Below are 25585 nucleotides of genomic sequence, written 5' to 3'. Positions count from 1 at the left end.
AAGCCAAGAATGTGTCTCCACCTCGTGACCACCCAGCACCAGTGCCACCAGGACTACTGAACCAGGAGGCAGAGAGGTCTGGATGCCAGGGCCCTGGCCCAGCAACCACATAAACAACAGCACAGCCCAGAGGAAGTTTCCATATTTATTCAAAGTCCTCTGCTGCCCTTTTGAGACCAGCAGGGCGGAGCTCCTCGGGAGAGCCTGTGGTCTGTCCCTGGGAATGCCAATCTGCCAGCAACGCAGAGGGCACGGTGGAATGCAGTGCTTAAGGAACCAGCAACTAACCGCTGACAGAGTGCTAGTGTTAAGTATCACAAACCCCACACCTCTGGAGAGAGGAGCCCCAGGGAGCAGCCAGCCTCTGCCAGCCCTGCCCTTGGTCTTCGGTGTCGGACTCCAGTCCCCAGAGCCATCACCACCATCACCAGATCAGTAGGGGGCTGCTCTTTGGGACTAACTTGGGGGCAAGTCAGCTAAGAGCAGAGTTAGGCAGTTTCCACGTCTCCAGACGGGGCAAAGTGGTCATGCCCTGGAAATGGGAGGGGATGTGGCCGGAAAGCCCCTGTGGCCACACCCAGGACCCAGATCCTCACAGGGATGGGCTGTCCCTCCCAGGGCCCAGCAGCATCCTGCAGGTCAAGGCCCGTCCTCTACACCCACCGGAAGGCACAGCTTGGCAGGGCAGAGGGCCAGGCCCACAGACAGCCCATAGGGCAGGCAGGGAACAGAGGAGCGAAGCAAGGCTGGGGGCAGGGGACCCCAGTCCTGCCAGAGTCCTCACCCCACCCTGGTGCCCCAGCCTTCCTCCCACGCAGAGGCCATGGGCCAGGAATGTGCTGGGGCTTCATGAAGCCAGAAGAGGAATGGCCACGAGGTGGTTGGGGCTTTCCACTCTGGAGTGTGTGCCAGGCACGGGTGCAGGCGGGCAGGCAGCTGGGATGGAAGCCAGAGGCCGAGGCGCCCTGAGGTGACCCCAGCCTAGCCTAGCGCCTCCGTGGGCCACAGGGCCCTTGCCAGCCCCCTCAGCCCACAGGCTGGGCCATCTTGGCGTGCAGGCTCTGGTGGGCGATAAGGTGGGCGCGCTGCTTGAAGCTCTTGTCGCACTCGCCGCAGCCGAAGGGCCGCTCGCCCGTGTGCACCCGCCGGTGGTCCAGCAGGTAGGAGCGCAGCGAGAAGCTCTTGCCACACTCGCTGCAGCCGAAGGGCTTCTCGCCCGTGTGGATGCGCTGGTGGTCGGCCAGGTAGGCGCTGCGGCTGAAGCTCTTGCCGCACTGCGAGCAGGAGAAGGGCTTCTGGCCCGTGTGCACGCCCTGGTGGCGCACCAGGTCCGAGGAGCTGCGGAAGCTCTTCCCGCACTCCTGGCACTTGTGCGGCTTTTCGCCCGTGTGCGTGCGCTGGTGGCGCGCCAGGTCCGAGCCCCAGCGGAAGCGCTTGCCACACTGGCCGCAGCTGTGTGGCTTCTCCGCTGCCAGGTCCCGCAGCTGTTGCCGGCGGGTCGGCGGCCGCCCCCTCCGCGCCCCCGCAGCACAGGCCAGGGGCGCCCCTGGCCGGGCTTCACCCTCCCAGGCCTCCGGCTGCTCCTTGGGGCTCCAGGACACAGTCACGTCCCTGCGCCCACTGCCACTGCCGCTGCTGCCGGCCTGGCCTGCAGATGCCACTGTCTCCTCCAGCCCAGCCTGCTGGCCTTGGCTCTTGAGCCCCAAACCTGCAAGCCGAGAGGGGGCGGCCTCTTCAGTTCCACTGGCTTCTGGGACCAGAGCTGGGGCGAGGCAGAAAAAAGACTCAGGTTCCGAAAGCCCTGGGCTGCACACACCCCAGCCTCAGTTTCCTTATCCGTAAAATAGGGATGTGATAAAATGCCAGCAGAGCACCACTTCAGAGGCAGCGGCAAGGGGTCCAGCTGGGCTGATCCTGCCCCACAGGCACTAATGATACACCTAACCCTCCCACACCCATGGCAGGGCCACACTGGCACCCAATGTCCCACCCTCTGAACCCTGGCTATTCAAAGTCCAAAGCGGAACACATTCAGGTAGTTCATAAAGTAGCCAAACTCCCAGTATTTCTTACACAAAACCGAGAACCCACATGGGTTCAGCCTCTGTGGCTGTTCTCACCCCACAAGCTCTTGTCCCCTAAACTCAAGGGCAGATTTGGACAGGGAAGGATCCTAGCCCTCCCACTGGGTCATGCAGATTAAATGAGACAATCTCCAAATGGTGCTCAGAGAGGCTCTAGCATGGAGTGGCCTCCGAAGAGCAGGGCCCAGGCCTCGGCGCACAGACAGCAGATGTTCTCACTGTCAGCACCTCTCCTCACAACCACTGTCTAGACAGAGTCCTGGCTCAGCCCCTCCAGTGTCCATTGACCCCTCTGAGTTTTTGATCTCTCGTCTGTGAACGGCGTCAACCCTTCTATGCAGCAGGTCGTGAGAATCACAAGAAGATGCCCGTTTGCGAGCTCAGCACAGTGCTGGCACGTTGCAAGCGCCCATGATATGGTAACACACACTTATGGGCAAAGACAAACTAACATTAACCCAAAGAAAAATCATCCAGGGCTCTTGAAAAGACCCAGCGAAAGCCCACTTCTGAGCCACCTAAGGAGGGGGTAGGAAGACTCGGTGTACGGCCTGCCTGAGCCCACCCTCTGTCACTGGGACCCCCAAGGGTCCTGTCTGCACCCACTGCTTACCCAGGGTGATATTCCGGGAGTTCTCTCGCTTTATGTCCCAGAAGAGTTCCCTCTGGGCAGGGTCCAGAGATCCCCATTCTTCACGGGAGAAATAGAAAGGAATGTCTCCAAATGTCACAGGTCCCTAGAATGAGGTTAAAAAAAAACAATGACCTGGCTCAGGACTGCCACTCTGGACTCCCCCAGGCAGCCATGGGTGGGAAGAGGGGGCTGGGATGGAGACTAGGATGGGTTCAGGCAGGACCAGGGTGGGTAGAAAAGGCACTTTTCTTGATGAAAAGACAAGGTCCATTTGTGGGACTCAACAGCTCCGAGTGCCTTGGAGGGGACAAGTGGACTGTAACTCACGTGGACCTTGGAGGCAAAGCAGGTATCTGTTGGCCCTCTGGCACTCCCCTCTTTAAGAGCAGGAAGCAGGGCTGAGGGAAAAGAACAGAGCCTCACAGAGGCCAGCCCAGGCCAGGAGTGAGACCTCACACATGCGGGCGTGCGCGCGCACACACACACACACACACACACACATTCCTAGGCTTCTTAGAACACACATGGCCTTCCTACTACAGTGCAACGCCCAGGAAGGAACCAGGCCTCCGCCCAGCGATTGTGGCCTACAAGCTTACTCACCACCAGGGCTGTGCTGCTCCCAAGGTACAGGTGGCCAGCTTCGTGCCCCCACCTTCATGGGAAGCCCCTTGGTCTGGGATCCCTGGACTGTAGCCTCAGGTTCCACCTCCTCTGAGGGCACTTCCTGTGCAGGAACCACAACATGCTCATCAGCACCGAGACCAGATGGGGGAGACAGAGCTTAATCCCTGGGAAGGAGACACAGGACACGTCCCTCAGGATGCAGGGGGGTGGGGAAGGAGAACATGGGGTCCCAGAAAAATCCCGAGGAGAATGTGACACCAGGCAGTGCCGTGTGCCCAAGGATAGTCCCTGATCAAGCATGAGGCAGAACAGATCCCAAAGGCCAAAATCACAGAGCCACTTAGTAAGAGGGTGTGGGGACAGACCTCCATGCCAAGGGCAGACCTCCACACGCCAGCTGCTCCTTAGCACCTCCCCAAGTGTCAAGAATCCAATGCCCCACCGAGAACAGGGTTCCCATGGACAGCTACCTTCTCACACCCACTCTGCTGCTCTCATTACACATATCACTGTATCCCCAGGGCCTGGTCTACAGCAGAACATAAAAAAATATTTGCAGCAGCTGTGTGACGCTAAAAGTGCCTTTCTGGAGCATGCCTACTTTGGTCCTGCTGCCACCCTCCAAAGCCTTTCCAAAAAGAAACCAGAGTCACTTGGACAGGGTCGCTCAGAAAGGCAACACCTGTCATGATGTGCTCCTGTTGATGCTCCTTGTGGCCCTGCATCCCACCATCCCTGGAGGACTTGTTTCTATTGAGACGGCCACCGCTCCTCAGCCAGGTGCCACCCAGGTGCCACCGGGTGTGGGAGGGGCTCCTCACCTGCCGCTGGGCTTTCACTGGCTGCTTCTGCAGGACCTCCACCAGGGCGACGGCCTCCTCGCCACTCCCCGGACTCCGCTCCCGCACCCAATCCTGGACATCTCCAGGCAGCACGCTCAGGAACTGCTCCAGCACCAGCAGCTCCAGGATCTGCTCCTTGGTGTGAAGCTCTGGCCGCAGCCAGCGGCAGCAGAGCTCCCAGAGCTGGCTGAAGGCCTCGTGGGGCCCACCCACGTCCCTATAGCAGAAATGCCGAAAGCGCTGGCGGCAGGCCTCAGAATCCCTGCTGTCTTCTTGCTGGGCAGAGTCCTGCTCCCAGGAAGAATCTTCCACCTTCACGATCAGCAGACCTGCTCCCTCCCCAGGGGCCTCCTCCTGAGACTCTGGGGGGGCTGCCATTCCCCTGGCCTAAAGCTCAGGACTGCTTGGCCTCACCGGGCCTGGGAGCCAGTCCTTCAGTCTCCCAGAGGGATCCCCTGTGGCAGCCGGGTGGGCATCTGGACACGCATTCCTGGGGAAAGAGCAAAAAGCGGGGGGGGGGAGGGGCAGTACATGAGCAAACACCAGCCAGCCTGCTCCTGTCCTTTCCTGGCCCTGAAGTCTTTTTAGGCTCTCCCGGAATGCCTCACTCCTATGACAAGCTCTTTACCCACACCAGCTACAGCCCTTTATCCTCAGCTCTGAAATCCAAAACTCCCAGGTTTTTACTCCCTGGCCTACTGATATAGGCATATTTACTCCCTGGCCTACTGATGTGAGCATATTTATGATCTCCACTTATCTCATTTAATTTCATATTCATAGGTTTCACAGCAAAAACCTTTATGTGTTTCTTCTGTTTGGAAATATTCACCGAGCTATATTTACCATGTGTATTTCTGTATGTGCACTACACTTCAATAAAAAATTTAATTAATACATTTGATTACTGAGAACTGCTGCAGATTCTGCTGGTGGGGTCACTCGATATGCCACGTGTGCTGTATTAGCTTCTTCAAGTTTGAAATTTTCGGAATTCCAAAACACATCTTGGCCCTGGGGTGTCAGCAAAGAGCTCACAGACACCAGCTAAGCCATTTATCCACAGGTAGGTATGAATGACATACTTATACCCTACGTTGCTACTCCTTACAATAGTCCTGAAAAGCGTGTATTTTGAAATTTCCTTTAATTGCTCTTTTTTTCCAACAAAAAGTGACATAGAGCATTATAATTTTAATAAGGTGAGAGAATTTAAACAATACAGAAACACGTAAAATAGAAACCCCCTTCCAAATGCAGTTGCAACCTCCCGTGAACAGTAGGACATGTGACCTCCTGGACTTTTTCCCTGTCCATTTACTGAAAATTTATCTACAGAAACGGGGAAAACCAAGTGTTTTTGTGTGTTTTACGTAAATGAGGTCCTCCTGCACGCACTATTTTGTATCTTGCTTTTCTGCCTAACAATGCTTCTTCATTGGCCGCTCTGGGAGACTCCACGGGGTGGACGCGCTCCAGGTTAACAGGTACCCGGGTGAGGCACCGGGCTGGTTTGCAGTCCTTCTCTCCCACGCGCTAAGCGCCTGCTTTACTTTATTCTTCCACGCCTCACAACACCCCCGAAAGGTACGCGCTCCGTTCTCATCCTCCAGTGACCGAGGAGAAGGCTCCAGTCGGAGAGGGCCAGGGACTCACCAGGGTCGCTCGGCAGGACGCGGCGGGCGGGACGGCGGACCTGGCCGGAGCCCCGCGCTCCGACCCCAGCAGCCTCGCCTGCGCGCGACTGAGAGGCGGCGGCGGGCGGGCTGGGCGAGCGCAGGCGCCCCACCCGCGGCGCTTCCCAGCAGCGCGCGCCCCCTCCGGCCTCTGTCTCCGGGCGCCGTCTGCGGACGCCCGGAGCCCCGCACTCGAGAGCAGAGCTCGGCGGCCCGGGTCGCCGGTCCCGCCCCCGGGATACACACCGCCCACAGCCGCCCAGGCGTTCCTGGTTCCGCCACCAGGTCCCTGCGCCGGAAGTCCGCGCGGGGCTCGCCGGGAAGCAGCACGGCGCATGCGCCGCAGCCAGCACTCGCACTACCCGCCCCAGAAGGCCGCTGCCCACTGAGTCCGAGGAATAGCCAATGAACGAGGAGAATCCCCGGAGTTGGCCAATCAGGAGGCAGCGGCTCCCCGCGCATCCACACCTGTGACCCCGAGCTGAGTTCTGCGTCTGGACTTAGATCTTTCAGAATTCTCCGCCTTCCTGGCGGGTGACAGGCGAAAAGGCCAAGCCGAGGTTGGCCGAGTGGGCCGAGACCGCGTCTGGCCCAGCCACGACTAGACTGCCCGATCCACCGGAAGAGATCCGCTGAAAGCGGACTCTGCCTTCCGCCACCCGCTCTTGTCTCGAATGGGTGGAGGGAGGAAGGCCAGAGGCCGGCGCGGCTCGGGCCCGGGAGACTCCTTTCTAGCCTCCTAGGTCCCGCCCTCGCCGAAGTCGCTATCGGCTCCTAGCGGGGCGCGGAGCTTCCTGGGAAATGCAGTCCAGTGAGGGTCCCGGAGCCTCCCTTCTACGCCGCCGAGCTCAGCGCTGGTCGGGGTCGTGCGGCAGGACACGGCCCGCGGATACCCTGACCCCGGGGCGCACCCGCTCTCCCACCGGCAGCCTCGTCTGCGGGACGGCGGGGTCCCTGCGGCTGGGCAGCTGTGGGTTCTCCTTCCCAGGCATTTGTACCTGCACCCACACTCTGCCTCTCTACCTGCGGATCTGAGACTCCGGATCCATTCCTGAAACTAAGAGCTCTCGTGATTTGTTTTGATTATGCAAGCATTGCATGCCTAGTGGAGAAAAAAAAAATGAGTAAACTGTGGAAAATGATGAAGCTGTCTATACCCACAAGGCTAACACCCTCGATCTGCTCAAACGTCGCTCCCTCCAATTGGTTTTCGCTAACCCTATGTAAACAGCACCCCCGTCATGCTTGTGCCTTATTTCTCCATCATTACCTGACATCCTTGTGTAAGATTTGTCCCCTAATACTGGACTATAAGCTCCGTGAGGGCAGTGTTTTCACTGCCCTACTCCTAGCACCTGGATTTGTGCCCGGCGCAGTATTTATCGACTAACTGAAGGCAAAGAAAACTGGAGGTAAAAAATATTTCTAATAAGGCCATTCAGAAGTGAGCATTGGGGATCCCTGGGTGGCGCAGGGGTTTGGCGCCTGCCTTTGGCCCAGGGCGCGATCTTGGAGACCTGGGATTGAATCCCACATCGGGCTCCCGGTGCATGGAGCCTGCTTCTCCCTCTGCCTGTGTCTCTGCCTCTCTCTCTCTCTCTCTCTCTGTGACTATCATAAATAAATAAATTTTTTTTTTTTAAAGTGAGCATTGTTGGGGATCCCTGGGTGGCTCAGCGGTTGAGCGTCTGCCTTTGGCTTGGGGCCTGATCCTGCAGTCCTGGGATCGTCCCACATCGGGCTCCCTGCATGGAGCCTACTTCTCCCTCTGCGTGTCTCTCATGAATTAAAAACAAACAAACAAACAAACAAAACTACTCATTTGAAAAAAAAAAGTGAGCATTGTTTTAATCTGTTCTTACACTCCTACGTCTATGGATATTTCTAATGTAAGTCTGGAATATTTCTATATAAGTGTTTTGTTGATGATTCAAAAGTCTATCAAGGATTGCTTTCCATAGCACCGTGTATAAATAAAAGGTATCTGTTTTGCAAACCACATAGTTTCCATACCATGGAAGTGCCATATTTTATTTAAAGTTCCTTACTCTTGGACATTTATATTGTTTCCTTTTTTCTGTATTTGTAGATCATTTATACAAACACCCACCTTCCAACATTTGCTTGAACAATTTGCTGGAGGGCTTGTGTCAAAACTGTTCTGTGAAGACTGCTGGAGTGAATGTTTCTGGGCTCCCTCCCCTCCCTCTACCCGCCCCGTGGAAAACTGCACAAGGGAAAAGGAACCTGAAAAAAGTCCCTTCTTCTAGGTGTAGACTTAGTGTTCTTCCATCGCCCTCTATTGGCAAAGGCTAACATCAAGTTGGCGAGCTAAGGAGGTCTACAAGCTCTAATATCACAAAACCAGACAAAAAAAAGTGTATTGGGGGCTGAGAAACAAATTAATAGCTGGTACATTTACCATATATTTTACTGGGTACTGCTGGTATAGGGCAAATTACTTGTACACAATTACATTGACCACCCAATAACACTTTTTTAAAAAAGATTTTTATTTATATATTTGAGAGAGAGAGAGAGCACGAGTAGGGAGGAGGGAAAAGCAGACTCCCCGCTGAGCAGGGAGCCCAACGTGGGACTCCATCCCAGGACCTTGGGATCATGACCTGAGCAGAAAGAAAGCAGATGTTCAACTGACTGAGCCACCCAGGCACCCACTTTCTTTTCTTTCTGAAAGCATTTTAGTTTATTTTTCTAACTAGGAACTATAATCTGTAAATAATGAAAAAGTCAAAATTTCCTTTCTGGGAAACTTATACTCATTTCCAGGATTTATACTCATTATTTTTCTTAATCCAGAACTCTCTAAACAATGTTAAAAATTGAGAACAGAAGGCATCACTGTCTTGGTTAATGAAAATACTTTTAATGGTCTACAGTTGCCCATTGTTTTTCTCTGATATATATCTATTGCCTGTATTAAGGAGCATCTATTCCCATTTGCAGCAGAAAGACTACCAGCTGTTCCCCCAATATCAGTTTTCTCCTTCTACAGTAAGAATTTTTCAATGGGCACATGGCGATTCAGAATAAGGAGCATATTTTCCCAGGCTTCTCTGCAGCTAAGTATGGCCACGTAATTGAATTGAAGGCAATGAGATGTGACCAGACATGATGTATGTATCTTACATAGAAAAAGGATGGGTCCTGCTTCCTATTCTTTTTTCACTAGCTGCTAGCAGGAATTTGGTCATTGTGGCAGGGACCATGCAGATGAGTAACACTGAGGTATCAAAGCAGTAAGAGAGAAAGTACTGGATTCCTGATGATTGTGAAGCCACCAAACTAGCTCCAGGTTTATATGCAGGCAGTGATGTGAGAAATAGATACCATGTTTAAGCCACTGTTATTTCAGACTTCCATTACAACCAATGTACACACTAGCATTACTGCCTATGAGGTTTTGTTTTGTTTTGTTTTGTTTTTCATTAAGAATAGAACATAAGGGCAGCCTGGATGGCTCAGCGGTTTAGCGGTGCCTTCTGCCAGGGCATGATCCTGGAGACCAGGGGTTGAGTCCCATATCCGGCTCCCTGCATGGAGCCTGCTTCTCCCTCTGCCTGTGTCACTGCCTCTCTCTCTCTTTCTCTCTCTGTGTGTGTCTCTCATGAGTAAATAAATAAAATCTTTAAAAAAAAAGAATAGGACATAAAAATATATTTTTTTATAATTTCTCCCATGGAGAACTTTCATGTCTTCCTGACTAAATTTTGATAGTATTTTTGTTTTTCTAGGAAATCATCCCTTTCATCTACAACTTCAAATTTCTTAATATATAAGTGTACATAGCATTCCCATTTAACTAAAATGTTAAAAATCAGCATATGTGGTTAAATCTTCTTTGTTTGGGATCATAGGATGGTGCTTTAATGGTGGTGGAGCAGTAGGCTAGGAAGAGTCTGGGGGTCTGTTGACTTTGTAGGATAGGCCTGCCATACCAGTCCTGACATAAGGCTGCCTATTTCCAGCCCACCTGCACATATTACCTTGAGAAATGCACTTACACCTTGGTTAAGATCCTATTTTGGATCTCTGTTATTCATAGTTGAATTGAATCCTAAGTGATCCACTGTCTCTCAGGGTTGTTATAAGGATTCAATAAATGAGGGGTGCCTGGGTGGTGGCTCAGTTGATTAAGCATCAGCCTTCAGCTCATCATGATCTCAGAGTCCTGGGATGGAGCTACACATCAAGCTCCCTGCTCAGCGAGGTGTCTGCTTTTCCCTCACCCTCTTCTTCTCCCCCTCACCTGTGCTCTTGTACTCTCTCTCTCAAATAAAATCTTAAAAAAAAAAAAAAAAGGATTAAATAAATGAGGAAGACATGTAGAGCACTTAGCCCAGAACTCTTAACACATAGGAAGTGCTCAATAAAGAGCTGTTTGTCCCAGGGAGTTACGCATTGCCAGGAACCTGTCACAGGGACATGCCCACAGGAGCATCCTAATGGGCATGAGAGGCTGCAGAATTTAGGCCTTCCAGGCATTTTTCCACTTTCCCGTGAAGATTTGAGCCCAAATTGTTCTGGTCAGTGGCCTATCGGGTTGTGGTAATAATCTTCACGACTAGCCTCAACCTTTGTCAGTTGAGAACAGAAAAACTGGGGTGCTCCAGGAGGTGACAGAGGTGCAGGCCACACATCACAGGCTGGCGGAGGAGCATGAGGATGAGGGAAGTTGGAGCATTCTCATAACCTCCCTTTCTCCATCCTCTGCTGTACACCAAGGAGAAACCCCAGACCATAGCCCCTGGCAAGTGGTCTAGGTCACCTCCCCCCCTTCCCTCCCACCGGAGGTGTCATTTTAGCTCCTGGCACATCAGTCTCTTCCTCGTGGCAGGGTCTTTATTCATTCTGCTCCCCTTGCTTGGAAGGTTGTCCCCAAATCCTTGTAAAATGGCCTCTTGTCATTCTCCAAGTCCCGGCTTAATGCTCCCGCCTTGAGCGGGGTCCTCTGACAGTCCGCTCCTAACAGGCTCCATTGCCTTCCCGCTCCATTCCTTCCGGTACCTGTCACTACTTGAGAGCAGTGTTTGTGCCACTCACGGGCTCGGCGGTCTCCCTCACTAGGCCGGAACCCCTTGCGGTCAGGGATCCCGTCTGGCTCTGGCATCGCGTATTCCTAGACGTTTAGCAAAGAACCTGGAACGCAGGCATTCATTTTGTATTTGAAAAGCAAGGAGGGATCCCTGTCCCTGGGTGGCGCAGCGGTTTGGCGCCTGCCTTTGGCCCAGGGCGCGATCCTGGAGACCCGGGATCGAATCCCACGTCGGGCTCCCTGCATGGAGCCTGCTTCTCCCTCTGCCTGTCTCTGCCTCTCTCTCTGTGTGACTAACATAAATTAAAAAAAAATAAATAATAAAGAAAAGCGAAAAAAAAAAAAAAAAAGAAAAGCGAAGGAGTGAACGCAGCGAAGCCTCCACCTAACGTTTCCCGCCCTTTACCTCCCCCACTCTTTACCTCCCCCCGCTCCCTGCCCTGACCTCGGAAGGTGCCAGGGCGCCGGCGGCAGGTGGTCCCCCGAGCCGCCAGCCGCGAGACACCCGAGCTGGGAGCTGGAAGCCGGAAGCGGCTCCGGCCGGGGCCCCCGCCCGCGCCCTCTCTAGGAACGCGGGAGGTTCGGCATCTCGGTGGTAGGCCCAGGGCCGGCTGTGAGGGAGTCCAGCTCCCGCTGGTGGGTCCCTCCGGCAACTGCTGCTCGGCGGCGCGGATAAAGGGGAGCGTCGAAGAGGACCAGTTCGGATGTTGCCGGGCAACCGCGCTGCGTGGGAGAGGAGAGAAGCGGACGTAATGGGTCGGTTCCGCTGGAGCCCGCCCCTCGCCCCGCCCAGACACCCGATTGGCTAAGGGCAGCGCTGGTGGGCGGGGCTTCCGGAAACCCACCCTCCGCGCTGCGAGGCCACCCAGCGAGGTTGGCCCTTCGAACCAGCTCTCCCGCCCCAGTCCCGGCGGTGCTACCCGCGGAGTCGCCCCTAGCTGGGGAGACAACCCCGGCCCGGGGAGGTTAGGCTGGGCCGTGCCTTGGGGCCGCTCCGGGAGGGTGGGCACTCCGCAGGGCTAGTCCCACCTCTGCCCTCCCGGGCAGGCGAACGGTGAGCATCCGGGTGGGGCTCCCCGAGGCCCAGAAGCCGGGAGGAAGCAGGCCAGAGAGGCCGAGCCCTTCCCGGGCGTCCCCCGCCCAGCCAGGTCACGAACAGCCGTCAGCCTCGCCAGGCCTTTCCACGACACCTCCACTACCTCTGCAGTCTTGGTTTCTCTCGTCAGACGTTTTCTAAACTGCCAAGTACCACTCCTAAGACGTTCTCGCCCGCTCTGTCCCAGAATGGTGACCTCTGGATGGGCCTCTAGAGACAGGTGGACTGAGACCCACGGGGCCCTCGGAATCATGTTCCTCTGGTGCCATGAACAGTTTTTCCAGGTCTCTGAGTTTCTCAGAGGCCAGAGTGGAGTCTTTAAATGATCCCCTGGCTCACTCCACAGGTCTCTAAGTGGTTTAAGGCCTGGCACAGTGGCCAGAAAGACCAAGGAAGCAAACACCCAGCAAGTAAGTACTCTGTGCTAAGCTTGCACCAAGTACCAAAGCTCCCAGTACCGTTTTAACAAGTGTCCTTCCCACCTCTCTTTCATCTCAAGCTCCTGAGAGCAGCAGGCTTCCTTTATGTGATCAAGTCCCCCACAGCCCCTTACACTGAGCCAAGCAGAGAAATCCCATTTCTGAGTGATGGGAGCCATGAAGACAAGCTGGAGGAAACAGCTTTCTTTCTCACCTCTTCAAGAAAGAGCCATCTAATTCACTCAGTCCTGCCAGCAACCCAACCCCAGATCCCACGGAGACCTCCCAGACACAACCAAGTTCTGCCTGGGCTCCCGCTAGTCAGCAGCTTTCTGGCACCTGGCTGATGACCTGCTCCCCGACGCCATCTCCAGCGGAGTCCAGTCCCCCTGAAGGTTGAGTCTACGGCCTGTTGCGCTCTTTTTAGACAGCCCTACCTCATACCAGGAGTTCTCGGAGTGCATGGAATCTGGGGGATTGACACCATGAAATTCCTGGACCTGCACCCACCTTCCAGCTGTCTGGTTGTTGGCTAAGTTATTGGGCCTCTCAGCTGTTTCCTCATCTATAGGACCGGGACGGAGTCCACTGCTCAGCATTGTGGAGATCAGAAGTAACATATCCACAGCACTTGGCCGCACGCCCGGCAGGGCAGCTGCTCAAATGTCAGCTATTACTATTGTCGATCTCCTCCCTTGTTTGAGCCACCCCGCGGACCCCCTGATCCAGGGAGGCAGGTGGAGTTTCAACGGCCTCCCTCATGCAGATGTCCCCAAGGTCAGTTGGTGTCAGAACTGAAATTTGAGCTACAAATCCTGGATAATAAGCAGGCTGAGCCCATTCCTCCCCAGGGGAAAAAAAAAAGAGAGAGAGAATGGAAAATAGCTACAGAGGTCAAAAAGCAAAAGGCTAAGAGTAAAAGATCCAGACACGGGCAGATAGGGCAAATTATAAAGGACATGTACAAAGTGGCCAATGGGGTGAGAAGTAGCAGAGGGAGGTGGCAGCAGCCTCAGAAGGCACCAGAAGGGACGGCGGTCCCTGGTAAGGGAGGAATCCTTACTGGGTTACGGCCGGGCCCCATTGGAAACACATAGAAAATGTCCAGTCACAAAACAGGCTCCCAGTGCCTGTGACAGGAGACGGGGAGGGCTCAGCCCTGCTCCAGCTCCCAAACAGAAGAGCCAACGGAGGGTCCTGGGCTCAGGCAATGCCCGGAGACCGAGACTGATGGCCGCAGCACCGGACCGCCCCTCCGGGGGATCCATGGCCTCAGAAGTGGCTGGTTGGCTTCAGGTTTGGAAACCTCTTTGCCCAGAAGCGTGTGCTTGTGATACAGATGCTCTGGAATGGCCCCAAGTCAGGTCAGGGCTGGGAAGGAGAGTATCAACCCCCAAGCGGTGACTAAGGGATGCCTCAGCCATGCTGACACGGCTTCCCCAGCAGCCCCCCAAGTTGGACTCACCACCAGGACCCCACGAGACAGAGCATGAGCGGTGATGGGAATTCCAAGGCCTTTAATTTGTACCTCGTGAGCCTGCGCCTCACCCTAGCTCCTGTGTCGCCATGCCCCACCCCATGCCAGCACCTCCCACTCCCTTCCTACACCCCCTCTCACGCTGCCCTTGTGCCTCCCCCATGCTGGTCCCCCCTCCCGGCCTCCTAAGTGGGAGCAGGCGGGGGTGCGGCCAGAGCCCCCGCCGCCCCCAGCATCAGCATGGCCAGGGCCTTGGGCCCTGTCGTGTGGATCTTCTCGTGCCGGTGCAGGTTGGAGCGCCGACTGAAGCTCTTGCCACAGAGAGGGCAGGAGTAGGGCCGGACGCCACGATGGGTGCGCTGGTGGGCCGTGAGGTGTGAGCTGTGGCTGAAGCTCTTGCCACAGTCGAGGCAGTGGTAGGGCTTCTCGCCGGTGTGCGTGCGGTTGTGAGCAATGAGGTTGGAGCGCTGGCTGAAGCACTTGCCGCACTCAGGGCACGGGTAGGGCTTGACCCCGGTGTGGGTGCGCTGATGGGTGACCAGGGCCGAGCTCTGTGTGAAGCACTTGCTGCAGATGGGGCACTTGTGGGGCTTGGCGCCCGTGTGGGTGCCCTGGTGGGTGACCAGGTCCGAGCGGCGGGTGAAGCGCTTGGCACAGCGGTCGCACACGTAGGGCTTCTCACCCGTGTGGATGCGCTGGTGCTGGATCAGCGTCGAATGGTGACTGAAGCTCTTCCAGCAGGAGGGGCAGGTATAGGGCTTCTCACCCGTGTGGATGATCTGGTGCTGGATGAGGTGTGAGCTGCGGCCAAAGCGCTTGCCGCAGTCCGTGCAGGCGTACGGCTTCTCGCCCGTGTGCGTGCGCCGGTGGGTGACCAGGTGGGAGTGCCAGCTGAAGCCCTTGCCGCACTGCTCGCACTTGTAAGTCTTCTTGTTGGTGTCACCGTCGGGGGTCAGGCCCTCCTCGCTGCTCTCAGGGGTGCCCGTCCACCCCTCTCGGGGTTTCTCTGGGAGGCGGCCCTCCTGGGCTTTTGTGAGGCTGGTGTCAGGCGGGGCTGGTTTTGCCTGTCTCTCCTCTGGGGGACCTGGCTGCCCATCGTCTTTGGCTGGCCCAGAGCTCTGGCCGCTGCCTACTTGCTGCCCGCACTGCAGGACATCCCCCTGGGCTTTCCCCACCCTGCTTCTGAAAGACTTCACCTCCCCAAAGGCTGCCAGGGACGGGGCCGGCTCCTCCTTCCCCACCTCAATGACTCCTGGAGAGAGAGGGTTTCCAGCAAGAGAGAGACTTTCGTGAGGGACCCAGGGTAATTCTGGAAATGGAGATAAGAGCGAGGATCCTGGAAGTAAAAGCCACTCCCTGCAGAGGACAGGAAGCTGGCAGCCCTGCGCCTGGCAGGGCCACGTGTCTGTGCCCCAGGTGAAACAGCCATGCTGACAAGGGGCACCCCATAGCACCCCCATGCCATGGCACCCACCCACCTGCCACCTCTGCACATACCTGTCTTCTCTTCCTCCTCATCTCCCATCTGCTGGCACGAGCTCGAGGCCTCACCCTTGCCCTGTCCTTGGGAGGTCCAGAAAGGTCTGCTGAAGGGAAATCCTGGCCAAAAAGAGACAGGAGATGCTGTACAGCAGGAAACGCCCACCACCCCCAGGAAACACCACGTGAAGAGGGAAAAGTGGGGAGACAGCTCTGCAAACATGGGGTAAAACTATATGAGCTACCTCACTTGGGGTCAGGTGTCCACCCCTCTCTAGGAAGCACACTGCAGGCTGACTGCCAGACACAGTCTCCTGAGGGGCTCCATCTCGTTTCCCTGAGCGAGCACCAGGAGTAAAGGGAGAGGGCTGGTGAGGTCAGCTGCCAACAAACCGCCTTCCGTCACACGGGCCCCTGGCAGCAGGCCCAGCAATGTCTCCCAGGCCTGCATCTTCCCAGACCACGAGCAAAAAGGACTCCTGGAGGAGGGACAGTGGGTGGAGGAAGCCCAGTGAAGGGGGTTTGGGGTAAAAGGCTGGGGGTGCAGACCACCCCGAAGTCAAGGACCAATGGCCCACTGGCCAAGTCCCCTGGGGCCATGGCCTGGGGATTCTGGTCTAGTCAGCAAGAGAGCAGCGGGGCCCAGGTTCCATGCCCTGATCCACGCCCTATGGGAGGGAAAGAATACACTGGACCCAGCAGTGAGTTTAGGGCATTTGTGAGGCTTGCTGTCGGGCTGCAAATGGGTGCTAAGTTCCCTCTAATTTCCCAGGACTTGCCTAGACCTGCCGGCCTGGGCCCTGGGGAGTGCTAACGATGAGTGATGAGCAAATAATTAAAGGAGTGAGCTGCCCTGACTCTGAGGCCCACCCCCGAAGTCAAGGGTGGAGTGACCAGCCCCCGGCTCCCCTGGGCTAGCAAGTATGCCCCTGGTGTGTACGGACGGACAGACAGACAGGAGGTGTAAATGAATGGCAATGAAGGAATGAGCACCAGCAGTTGTCCATAAGACCTCCTAAATTCTGCCAACAAAACCAGAGTCTGAAACTGAGGAGTCAAGGTGCTGGGACTTTACTTACCACGAGAAACAAGGCCCCTCGGGGTGGATGTGACAGCTCAGGATCCGGGGGCCTGGGGACACTAGCTGGCACCAGTACCCCCCAGCCCCAGCAGGCAGCCCCTGCTCTCTGGACAGACGCCTCTCAGGTGGGGCTCTGAGGAGCAGGACGGTGGGACCGAGGAGCAGGACCTCTAGGTCAGCACTGCCGGACGCAGCGGCCACTAGCCACATGGGGCTATTGCAATTCAAACTTGAGCCGATTAGAACAAAATAAAATATAAACTTGGTAGCTCCAGCCACATTTCTAGTGCTGAGCAGCCACCCCTGGCTGGTGGTTCCCATATCAGCACAGAACAGAGTGGCCCAGATGAACAATGAGAAGGAGCTTAAGCCCCGGAAGGTGAGGAGGAGATGACGGAGACACGGCCTCCCTCTGGCTTCAGGCCTTAGGAGGTGGCCACCGCCAGCACCTCTCGGGCCCTTACCCAAGGCCAGCCCATTCCTCTTCTGCAGGACGTCCCTGTAGAAGCTCTGCTGCGTGTGGTCCAGCCGCCCCCACTCCTCTCGGGAGAGGTACAGAGCCACATCCTCAAAGGTCACCGGCATCTGAAACCACACAAAATGCCCACTCTCCAGGACATGTCGGGACACCCTGACGGGGCGCGATGGCTCCAGGATGAGGGGAGCCCCCTGGCCCCCAACCCGCTGCGGACCAAGAGTGAGGTCTGTCGTCACGTCCGAGGGTGAAGCAGGACAGCCGCCCAGGCAGCTGTGTACCACAGAAGACAAGAGACAAAGCCAAGGGTCCTTTCTGGGCACCGCAGGCAAAGCTCAGGCTCTCTGAGCACGTTCCCCTCTGGCCCCTCCCTCGGGCCCAGGGCTCAGACCCAGACGAGGATCCACAGGGTGATCCACAGCCGGAGATGCTGTTCCCCCACACCCCTCTGCTCCTGCTCCAGCCTCACACCAGAGCAGGGACACTCACCTGGGACCAGGCGCTGAGGAGTGCTGCAGCCATCTGCCGGTCCCTGGTCCTCTCCTCCCGAGAAAGCACAGGGATCTGGGGGGAGGGGAGGGCTGAGAGAGGAGAGAGGTCCTCAGGGAGGCCACCTCATCCTGCTGGGCCCCGCTGCTCCCCTGAGGGGACTCAGGCCTGGCTCACCAGGGACACCACAGCTGCTTCAAACTCCACCCCCGACCTGACCCAAGAAAAGGGTCAGCAGGCTCTGAGGCTGTGCGGGAGCAGCCTCTGAGGAGCAGGTGGGTGGACATCCAGGCATTTCCATGGCCAGAGAGCTCGTGCCCTCTCCACCTATGCTGCGAGCCTCTGCCTTTCCAAACCACAGCTGACACCCGAGAAAGTGCCTCTCGAAACATCCCTCTCCATCCCTCTCCTCACCTCCACTAGGCAGGAAAAGAGTTTTCTCCTTAGAGCCCTGGCTTAGGGACACCCAGCTTGGCACTCCTGGTACCCCGTCCCCCTGCAATGCACCCTCAGGGTGGGGCTCTTCTGGCTCCATCTTGATATGGGGTGAGTCCCAAGCAGCTCCCAAAGGCACCGTCTCCTCTGACTCAGAGAGCATTTCTTGACAAGGATGCCCATGACCTGGAACCTAGGAATGACAGCCCCCATCAGCACCTGGGCAGAGAATAGGAGACACAGCCTAGCTCCCCACCTGAGGTCCTGGGGCCAACACCCAGGGTGGCCACACACACCCAAATACAAGGCACAGCTTGAAGGACTGGCCTTGCTTCCTTCTGCTGGTCCTGGGGACCCACACATCTCTAGTTCACCTCCACAAGCTGGGGCAGCAGGGGAGGGCAAGAAGGCTCAAGGCCAGGCCAGGTGCCCACGATGCAGATGCTTTCTCAATTCCAGCCTCGTGCCTCCCACAGAAGTGTGGACTGTTATTCTTTTACATTAAGGAAACCGGGTGCCTGAGTGGCTCGGTCGGGTTAGGTGTCTGCCTTCAGCTCAGGTCGTGATCCCCAGGGTCCCAGGATCAAGTCCTACATGGGAGTCCCTGCTCAACAAGGGATCTGCTTCTCCCTCTCCCTCTGCTCCCCCACCCACCTACCCTGCTCATGCTCTCCCAAATCCATAAAAAAATAATTTTTTTCATTAAAAAAAAAAAAACCATTGAGGAAACCAAGTGCCGTGTATTGAATGGAGTCCCCCCAAATTTCATGTCTGCTCAAAACCTCAGAATGTTACCTTATTTGGAAAGGTCTTTGCTGATGTAATTAGTTAATGATCTAGAAATGAAATCATCCTGCATTTAGACCAGACCCTAAACCCAATGACTAGTGTCCTTATAAGAGGAAAAGACACAGAAACACAGAAAAAGCCACGTGAAGATGGCAGCAGAGCTGGGGTGAAGCCAAGGGACACCTGGAGCCACCAGATGCTGAGAGGCAGAAGGGTCCTCCCCTAGAGTTTGGGAGGAGGCCCTGCCAACACCTTGATTTGGGATTTCTGGCCTCCAGAACTGAGGGAATAAATTCTGGTTGTTACACAGACACAGGAAACTGACACTCAGGCTCAGAGATGAGACAACAGCCGAAGATCACAGGGCCCGCGAGTGCTCAGCAGGGACTGGAACTCAAGGTGACTCACAAGTCAACTCCAGGGCCACCATTTCTTGAAGATGACAGGGCGGTAGCATGTGGCTTTGGGCCATTTCCAGGCTCACTCAATTTGGTCTCAGAAGTGGGAGTTTTGGGGTTTTAGAAAAAAGAAAAAAGCCCAAGGGTACCACTAACCGTGCCCGGACCTGCGCCCACCTTGGTCTGATGGAAGGAAAACCTCCTGGCTCTTGCCTGGCACGACCCAGCACAAGGGCACTTCCAGGGTCCTCCCCCCTGGTCCTTGCATCCTCACAGCAGCCTCAGCTCCGGGTCCCCGGGACAGACTCAGGCAACCAGGACTCAAATCCAGGCCAGCCCCTCACTCACTGCTGAACCTAGAGTGGGCACTGCCTTCCCACAAACCTCTTCAGTTTGAGGAAAGTTACTTCCTTTGCACAGGGAGGCCCCTGGGGACGCCTCACTGCCATCCACAGCACAGGGACTGGCCAGGCGTCTCTGTCCAGCCCCCCGAGCTCCGCCTACAGTAGGGTTTCCAAGGGAAGGACCCTAGACCAGGAGCTGGAGTGCCTGGAAGCCCCCTGGGCCAGATAGCCTCCGAGACCCAGCTGCTCTGCCTCACGCACAGATAAGCTGTGACAAAGAGCTGCACACTGGAACATTCTGGATAAACAAAGTGGTGCCAGTAATCATTACCATGCTACCGTGTAAGTTGACAGAACCAAACAGCAGCAAAGAATGTCAGGGACTCTGAAGCCGTCAGTCTACAAAGGCATCACGGAAGGGAAAGGAAACAGTGTGGACACCCCTTTGTGCCTCTCTGGTACGGATACTGGACAACTAAGACACACGGTCCCTGACTTACAACGGCCCAACTTAACCGGCTTTCAACTTCAAGATGGCACGGAAGTGACACGCACTCATTAGAAACCGTACTTCGAACTTTGCAACAGTCTCCTCTGCCTGGCTGGCGGTGAGTGGCTCGGTTGTCCCTGGGGCTGCCGGGCGGCAGGTGCCACGGCTCTGTCAGCCCCGCGGTCATGAGCGTCAGCGACCGGCAGACTGACCAGGGCTGTCTCTCCTGCCATTCTGTTTTTCTCTCTCAGTATGGCGTCCAGTACATTCCCATGAGATGCTCAGTGCTCTTTTATAGAATAGATTTTGTGTGAGGTGATTTTGCCCAGCTGCAGGCTGCTGTAAGTGTCCTGAGCACGTCTGAGTAGGTGAGATGAAGCTGTGATGCTCAGTAGGTTAGCGTGTTAGATGCATTCTTGACTTCTGGTTGTAAGTCGGGGAAGACCTGCACTTGATGTGTGTTTGAACTTACAGCCCCTGGAAATACTAGTTGAGGTGCCATAGGTTTCTCTAACCTAGGTTCTAGGGGCTGTGCATGTTATTCTATGTGTTACAATAATTACCTTCTCGGAGCCTCCCAACCTCCTGGATGAGACAGGTGAGAACAGCAGATGTATGATAGACATTTTATACATGACACACCTGGTTCCCAGAGGTCAGGGGACTTGCCCAAGGTCACACACCTGGCTGCAGCTGATTCATATTCCTTTCATTCCAAGCCCAGTGGCCCTGGTCCCCGCGCAGTTTGTAATCACACCCGTGGGCAACAGGTATGGGAAGGCCTAGGTGCTGAGACCCAGAGAGAGGGGAGGGGGTGGTCCTAGGCAGAAGGGAGGGTAGACGGGGGCTTCCCCGTGTGCTCTGGGCACTGTTCAGAGAGCACCCTCACCAGGAGGACCCCCACGTACCTCCTTGCTATTTCTGGTAGCCTTTGGCTCACCAGGCAAAGCAAAGCAGTTTGATAGCTGTCAATTCCGGGGTGGAAGGCATTTCCTGTCATACCACCGGCTCTTCAACACCTCCCACAAGCCCATCCACCAGCCCTGCACCCAGGCGAGCCTAACTCTCCCATTGGCCTAGAAACCTTGTCTTGAAAATCTGCTCCTGCTCCAATTCCTTCCGGGGCATGCATCCCTCACCCAGCGCCCCGTCCATACCTCTCGGGCTCTCTCCTTGTCCTGGGTGGCCCGGGTGCCTCTGCCGTCTGCAGACATTTCTATCTCAGAGGTAGAAAACACGGCTGGGTCGTTTCTCCCTCTTGTTGGCCAAGCCGTCTCCAGCTTCTGGCCAGAAGCCTGGAAAAAGAGGAAGAAATCAGCCAGCCTCTCTTGGGCACCTCGGGAGCACCGTGAAGATCCCTACGCAGGACCAGACAGACCCATCCTTGGTCCGGATTAGAAATAAAGTCTCCCCGATGCCTTCCAGTGACCTCGCTCACTCTCTCTGAAGTTTTTTGGTTCCTCACTGGACAGAATGCTATCTTGCTTTGTCCCCTTTATCATTTAAGTCAGAACTCTGCTTCTCAGAGCAGCCCCGTTAGGGAGAGCCAGGGCTGGACCTGAAAGGTCTGCAGAGATCCCACAAAACGGGTGCTGCGTGTGTCCGCAGCCGTCACAGGCGGCTCAGCTGGAGAATCGAGGCCCCACTGTCTCCCAGGCCCAGGACACACGCACCCTGCGCTCCGCCTGGCCCGGCCCCACCTGGGCTCCAGAAACAGAGCAGCCCGCGGCGGCAACCTCCCGCCAGGTCCGCCGCTCACGTCCGCTCACGGGCCTGGCCGTGCCCTCCCCTTCCTGAACCTGGGTCCAGACCCCCTCCCTCCCCACCAGCCTGAAGCCTTCCACCTCTGACCCCGGCCCCTCCTGCCAGCCGGCCACGCGCGTGGATCTCGGGATCCACACGCCCCCCGCCCCGTGGCCCTCTCACCGAGGTGGAGGCGGAGGGGGCAGCTTGGTCGGCGGGGGCCCCCGCCCCCAGGAAGGGAGACTCCACAGCCTGCACCCGGCCGGGGAGCCAGGTGGAGACTGGGATTAGGGACAACAGGAAGTCCCTCCCAGATCCCGTTCCCCACGCAGCTGCAGCCCTACAGGGTTCCCGGCTTCAAGGGTTCCGGGCCTGGAGGCCCCGGCCCGGCTGCACCTGCCTCGGCCACGGGGCGAGCCCGAGGTCCGCACCGCCAGCTCACGGTCGCTCTACCTGGCGTTCATTTGTGGCACCAACAAAACGGGAAAATAAATTCTGTGGAAGGATTCTGACATTTGACGTTCCAAAGAGGGCATCGAAGCCGTCCTCACAGGAGGAAGGGCACCGCCGGCGGAGGGGGCACGATGCTCCTGGACACACAGGGCTTCTGGTGTCTCCGTGGAGACGTTCCTGGATTTCACTTAAGGCCACCAGGCCGATGAGCCGGTCCTCTGGGCTCTCCCCAATACTGGCATGGAGTTCTCCTACCCCCAGCCCCAGGCCCCACACCTTGAAAAGACACAGCACCACACGGATTCTTCTAGACCTCCTCCCCCCAGTTGGTTAAGCATCTGCCTTTGGCTCAGATCATGATCTCAGCGTCCTGGTATTGAGCTCCCTGTCGAGAGGGGAGCCTGCTTCTCCCTCTCCCTCTGCCATCCTCCACCCCCACTTGTGTTCTCTGGCTCTTTCTGTCAAACAAATAAGTAAAATATTTAAGATTTTATTTATTTATTCATGAGAGACACACAGAGAGAGAGGCAGAGACACAGGCAGAGGGAGAAGCAGGCTCCATGCAGGGAGCCCCTTATGCGGGACTCGATCCCAGGACTCCATGATGACGCCCTGGGCCAAAGGCAGGCTCTAAACCACTGAGCCACTCGGAGATCCCTAAATAAAATATTTTTAAAAATTAGTAAAGTTCTCATAAAATTGATTTTCTTGAAAAATCAGAACACCGGGCAACCCTGGACTCATATTCCCCACGTGCGGGATCTGCTCTCACGTTGCTGCATTTGGTCCCCACTTTACCCCTGAAGCATTTTGAATTTGTGACTCTGCTTTTGGAGTTAAACATCTTTTAGGATTCTGATCTATTCTACTGTCAGTTTGAGGAACAAAACATATGAGCCTGGGGGAAGACCTGGGTGGCTCAGTGGTTGAGCTCAGGTCATGAGCCCAGGGTCCTGGGATCAAGTGCCATATCGGGCTCCCCACAGAGAGCCTGCTTCTCCCTCTGCCTGTGTCTCTGCCTCTCTATATGTCTCTCCTGACTAAATAAATACTTTTTAAAAATGAGAGCCTTGGAGTTTGTCTCTGGTCAGTATTTCCAGGCGTTTTAATCCTCAAGGTGAGAGGTATGTCCAAAGTTGTAGCAAAAGTCAATACTATTGTCAAGCCAGAGAGCTACAAACTGAGAAGTCCCAGGGGGCTGTGGAAAAAGATCAACTACTCAGTCTGCGAATGGTTCTCCATCAACAAGGAGCATGATCAACGTCCAGAGTAAGGGAATTCATTCCTGACATAGGCCATTTCAGCCACAGCAGTTCCAGGAGGATCTCAGTCTCAAAAAAGTGTGTGTGTCCTGATTCTTGGGCAAATGTTTCTCTACCACACAAAAGGGGCTACTTTCAGGGACACTGGGGAAGCCCAGCAGTTTAGATCCCACCACGGGGTCACCTAAACTAGACCAAATGGAGTCTCAACATTGATTTAACTACTCAGAAAATATTGAGCACTTACTATGTGACAGACTTTAGCCTCTTCTTGGAGATGAGCGGAAATACTTCCAGGGCTGGCTCTAGGACCAAGCAGGTCTAGGAGGAAGAGTCTTCACATTTACTGTGCGGGAAATGCAGTCCCTAAAAGATTTCAGAAAGGTCCCTGGGAAAGCATAGATCAAAAACGCCTCCAGCAAGCAGGCAGCACCATAGATGACCAGTGGCTTGGGTGCCAGATGGTATTCGTGGAGGAGCTTCAGGGACTTCCAGAAATCATATTTTGTTCAAAAGGGGCAGTTGGGGGTTCAGTATTGTCAATTCTTGAAGATTTTTCAAAAGAAACCAGAAGAAAAAGAAGTAGAAGGAGGAGAAGAATTAGGTTTATATGTGAAATATCCTGACTTTTAAATGTTGATGATTCAAATACAAAATTTAAGAACCCCATAGAACTGCAGCAGAAAACACTTGCTGTTTAGCTCATAGGGCACCAGTTTAGGGATGTACTCACCTCAGGAGACTGTCACAAGGAAAACTACCATGGATGGTAGTGCCTGTCTGAGCTTTATTTTTTTTTTTTTTTAGATTTTATTTATTTATTCATGAGAGACACACACAGAGAGAGAAACAGAGACACAGCCAGAGGGAGCCTGATGCAGGACTCCATCCAGAGACTCCAGGATCGCTCTGTGGGTGCAAGGCAGGCACTAAACCGCTAAACCCAGGGATCCCCCTGAGCTTTAGACAGAGCAAACACTCAAGGAATGCCAACTCCCACATCTGGTGGCTTCGCTGAGTTTAAGAAGAGATTACCTTTGGGCAGCCCCGATGGCACAGCGGTTTAGTGCTGCCTGCAGCCCGGGGTGTGATCCTGGAGACCCGGAATCAAGTCCCATGTCGGGCTTCTTGCATGGAGCCTGCTTCTCCCTCTGCCTGTGTCTCTGCCTCTCTCTGTCTCTCTCTCTCTCTCTGTCTCTCGTGAATAAATAAATAAATAAATAAATCTATCTTAAAAAAAAGAATAAATAAATATCTTTAAAAAAGAATAAATAAATAATCTTAAAAAAGAAGGATAAATAAATAATCTTTAAAAGAAGAAGAAGAGGTTACATTCTGTAAATAAATCATGATCTGGGATCCCTGGCTGGCTCAGCAGTTTAGCACCTGCCTTTGGCCCAGGGCGAGATCCCGGATCCGGCATGGAGCCTGCTTCTCCCTCTGCCTCTCTCTGTGTGTCATGAAGAATAAATAAAATCTTTAAAAAAAAAAAAAATCGTGATCTACTTTCAGACATTGACTTGAGACATTGACTTGAGAACTAAGACATTGACTTGAGAACTAACTCAGGTCTTACAAAACCACTCGGAATAAGAAAAACTAGAGGGACGCCTGGGTGGCTCAGTGGTTGAGCGTCTGCCTTCAGCTCAGGGCGTGATCCTAGAGTGGGGATGGAGTCTCATATCCGGCTCCCCGCATGCAGCCTGCTTGTCCTGTCCGCCTCTCTGCATCTCTCATGAATAAATACATACAATCTTAAAAAAAAAAAAAAAGAAAAACTAGACAAAGGAAATCATCTGAAGAAGGAAAAAATGTTTAAAAAAGAAGAAAAAAAAAAAAAAAAAGCTTGCACTAATTAAGGCTGTTCAGCCAGGCTGGAGACGGTAAAGCAGAGCTAGCCTTAGGAAGAGAAGAGGGGTAGGTAGATAAAGGAATGCGAGAGAGGCCAAGAAAAACAGGAATAATCGAATAAACAGCAGAGCAAATGTAGAGCAGACTACGGAAAAAAAGGGAAATCCGGTGGAGCCCCAGGAATACAAATTTTTTAAAGAAAATAACAAGAACTCCCAGGGCCGCTGAGCGGCGAACCCGAGCCCTCCCGCCCTGAAGTCAGGCGGCCGCACAAGCCAGCGTCCGCTGCCGCCGGACGCCCCTGAGCCCCGCGCCGGGGAGTCGGCGCCTTCCAGCCCCCCGCCCGCCGAACACCGACGCGGAACGCGTCGCCCAGGCAACGCCA

General features: G+C 55.1%; 1 protein-coding gene across 1 annotated transcript; it reads right to left on the bottom strand.

Moving 5' to 3' along the window:
* Positions 1-132: 132 nt before the first annotated feature.
* Positions 133-21952, bottom strand: LOC144319204 (uncharacterized). Its single transcript, XM_077907044.1, has 14 exons — positions 21818-21952; positions 21049-21186; positions 17850-18063; positions 17436-17527; positions 16936-17056; positions 15409-15510; positions 14104-15220; positions 11365-11642; positions 5761-6248; positions 4167-4574; positions 3322-3445; positions 3046-3116; positions 2698-2821; positions 133-1762 (listed from the first exon to the last, which is right to left on the bottom strand). The coding sequence occupies exons 2-14, from the start codon at positions 21103-21105 to the stop codon at positions 1026-1028; spliced, it is 3933 nt and encodes a 1310-aa protein (XP_077763170.1). The 5' UTR covers positions 21106-21186; positions 21818-21952; the 3' UTR covers positions 133-1025.
* Between the last annotated feature and the right edge of the window lie 3633 nt (positions 21953-25585).

Source organism: Canis aureus, chromosome 8 (genome assembly GCF_053574225.1).
Source record: "Canis aureus isolate CA01 chromosome 8, VMU_Caureus_v.1.0, whole genome shotgun sequence".
Lineage (NCBI taxonomy): Eukaryota > Metazoa > Chordata > Mammalia > Carnivora > Canidae > Canis > Canis aureus.
Note: the sequence above shows the minus strand (reverse complement) of the source record. Positions and strands in the feature narration are given on the sequence as shown.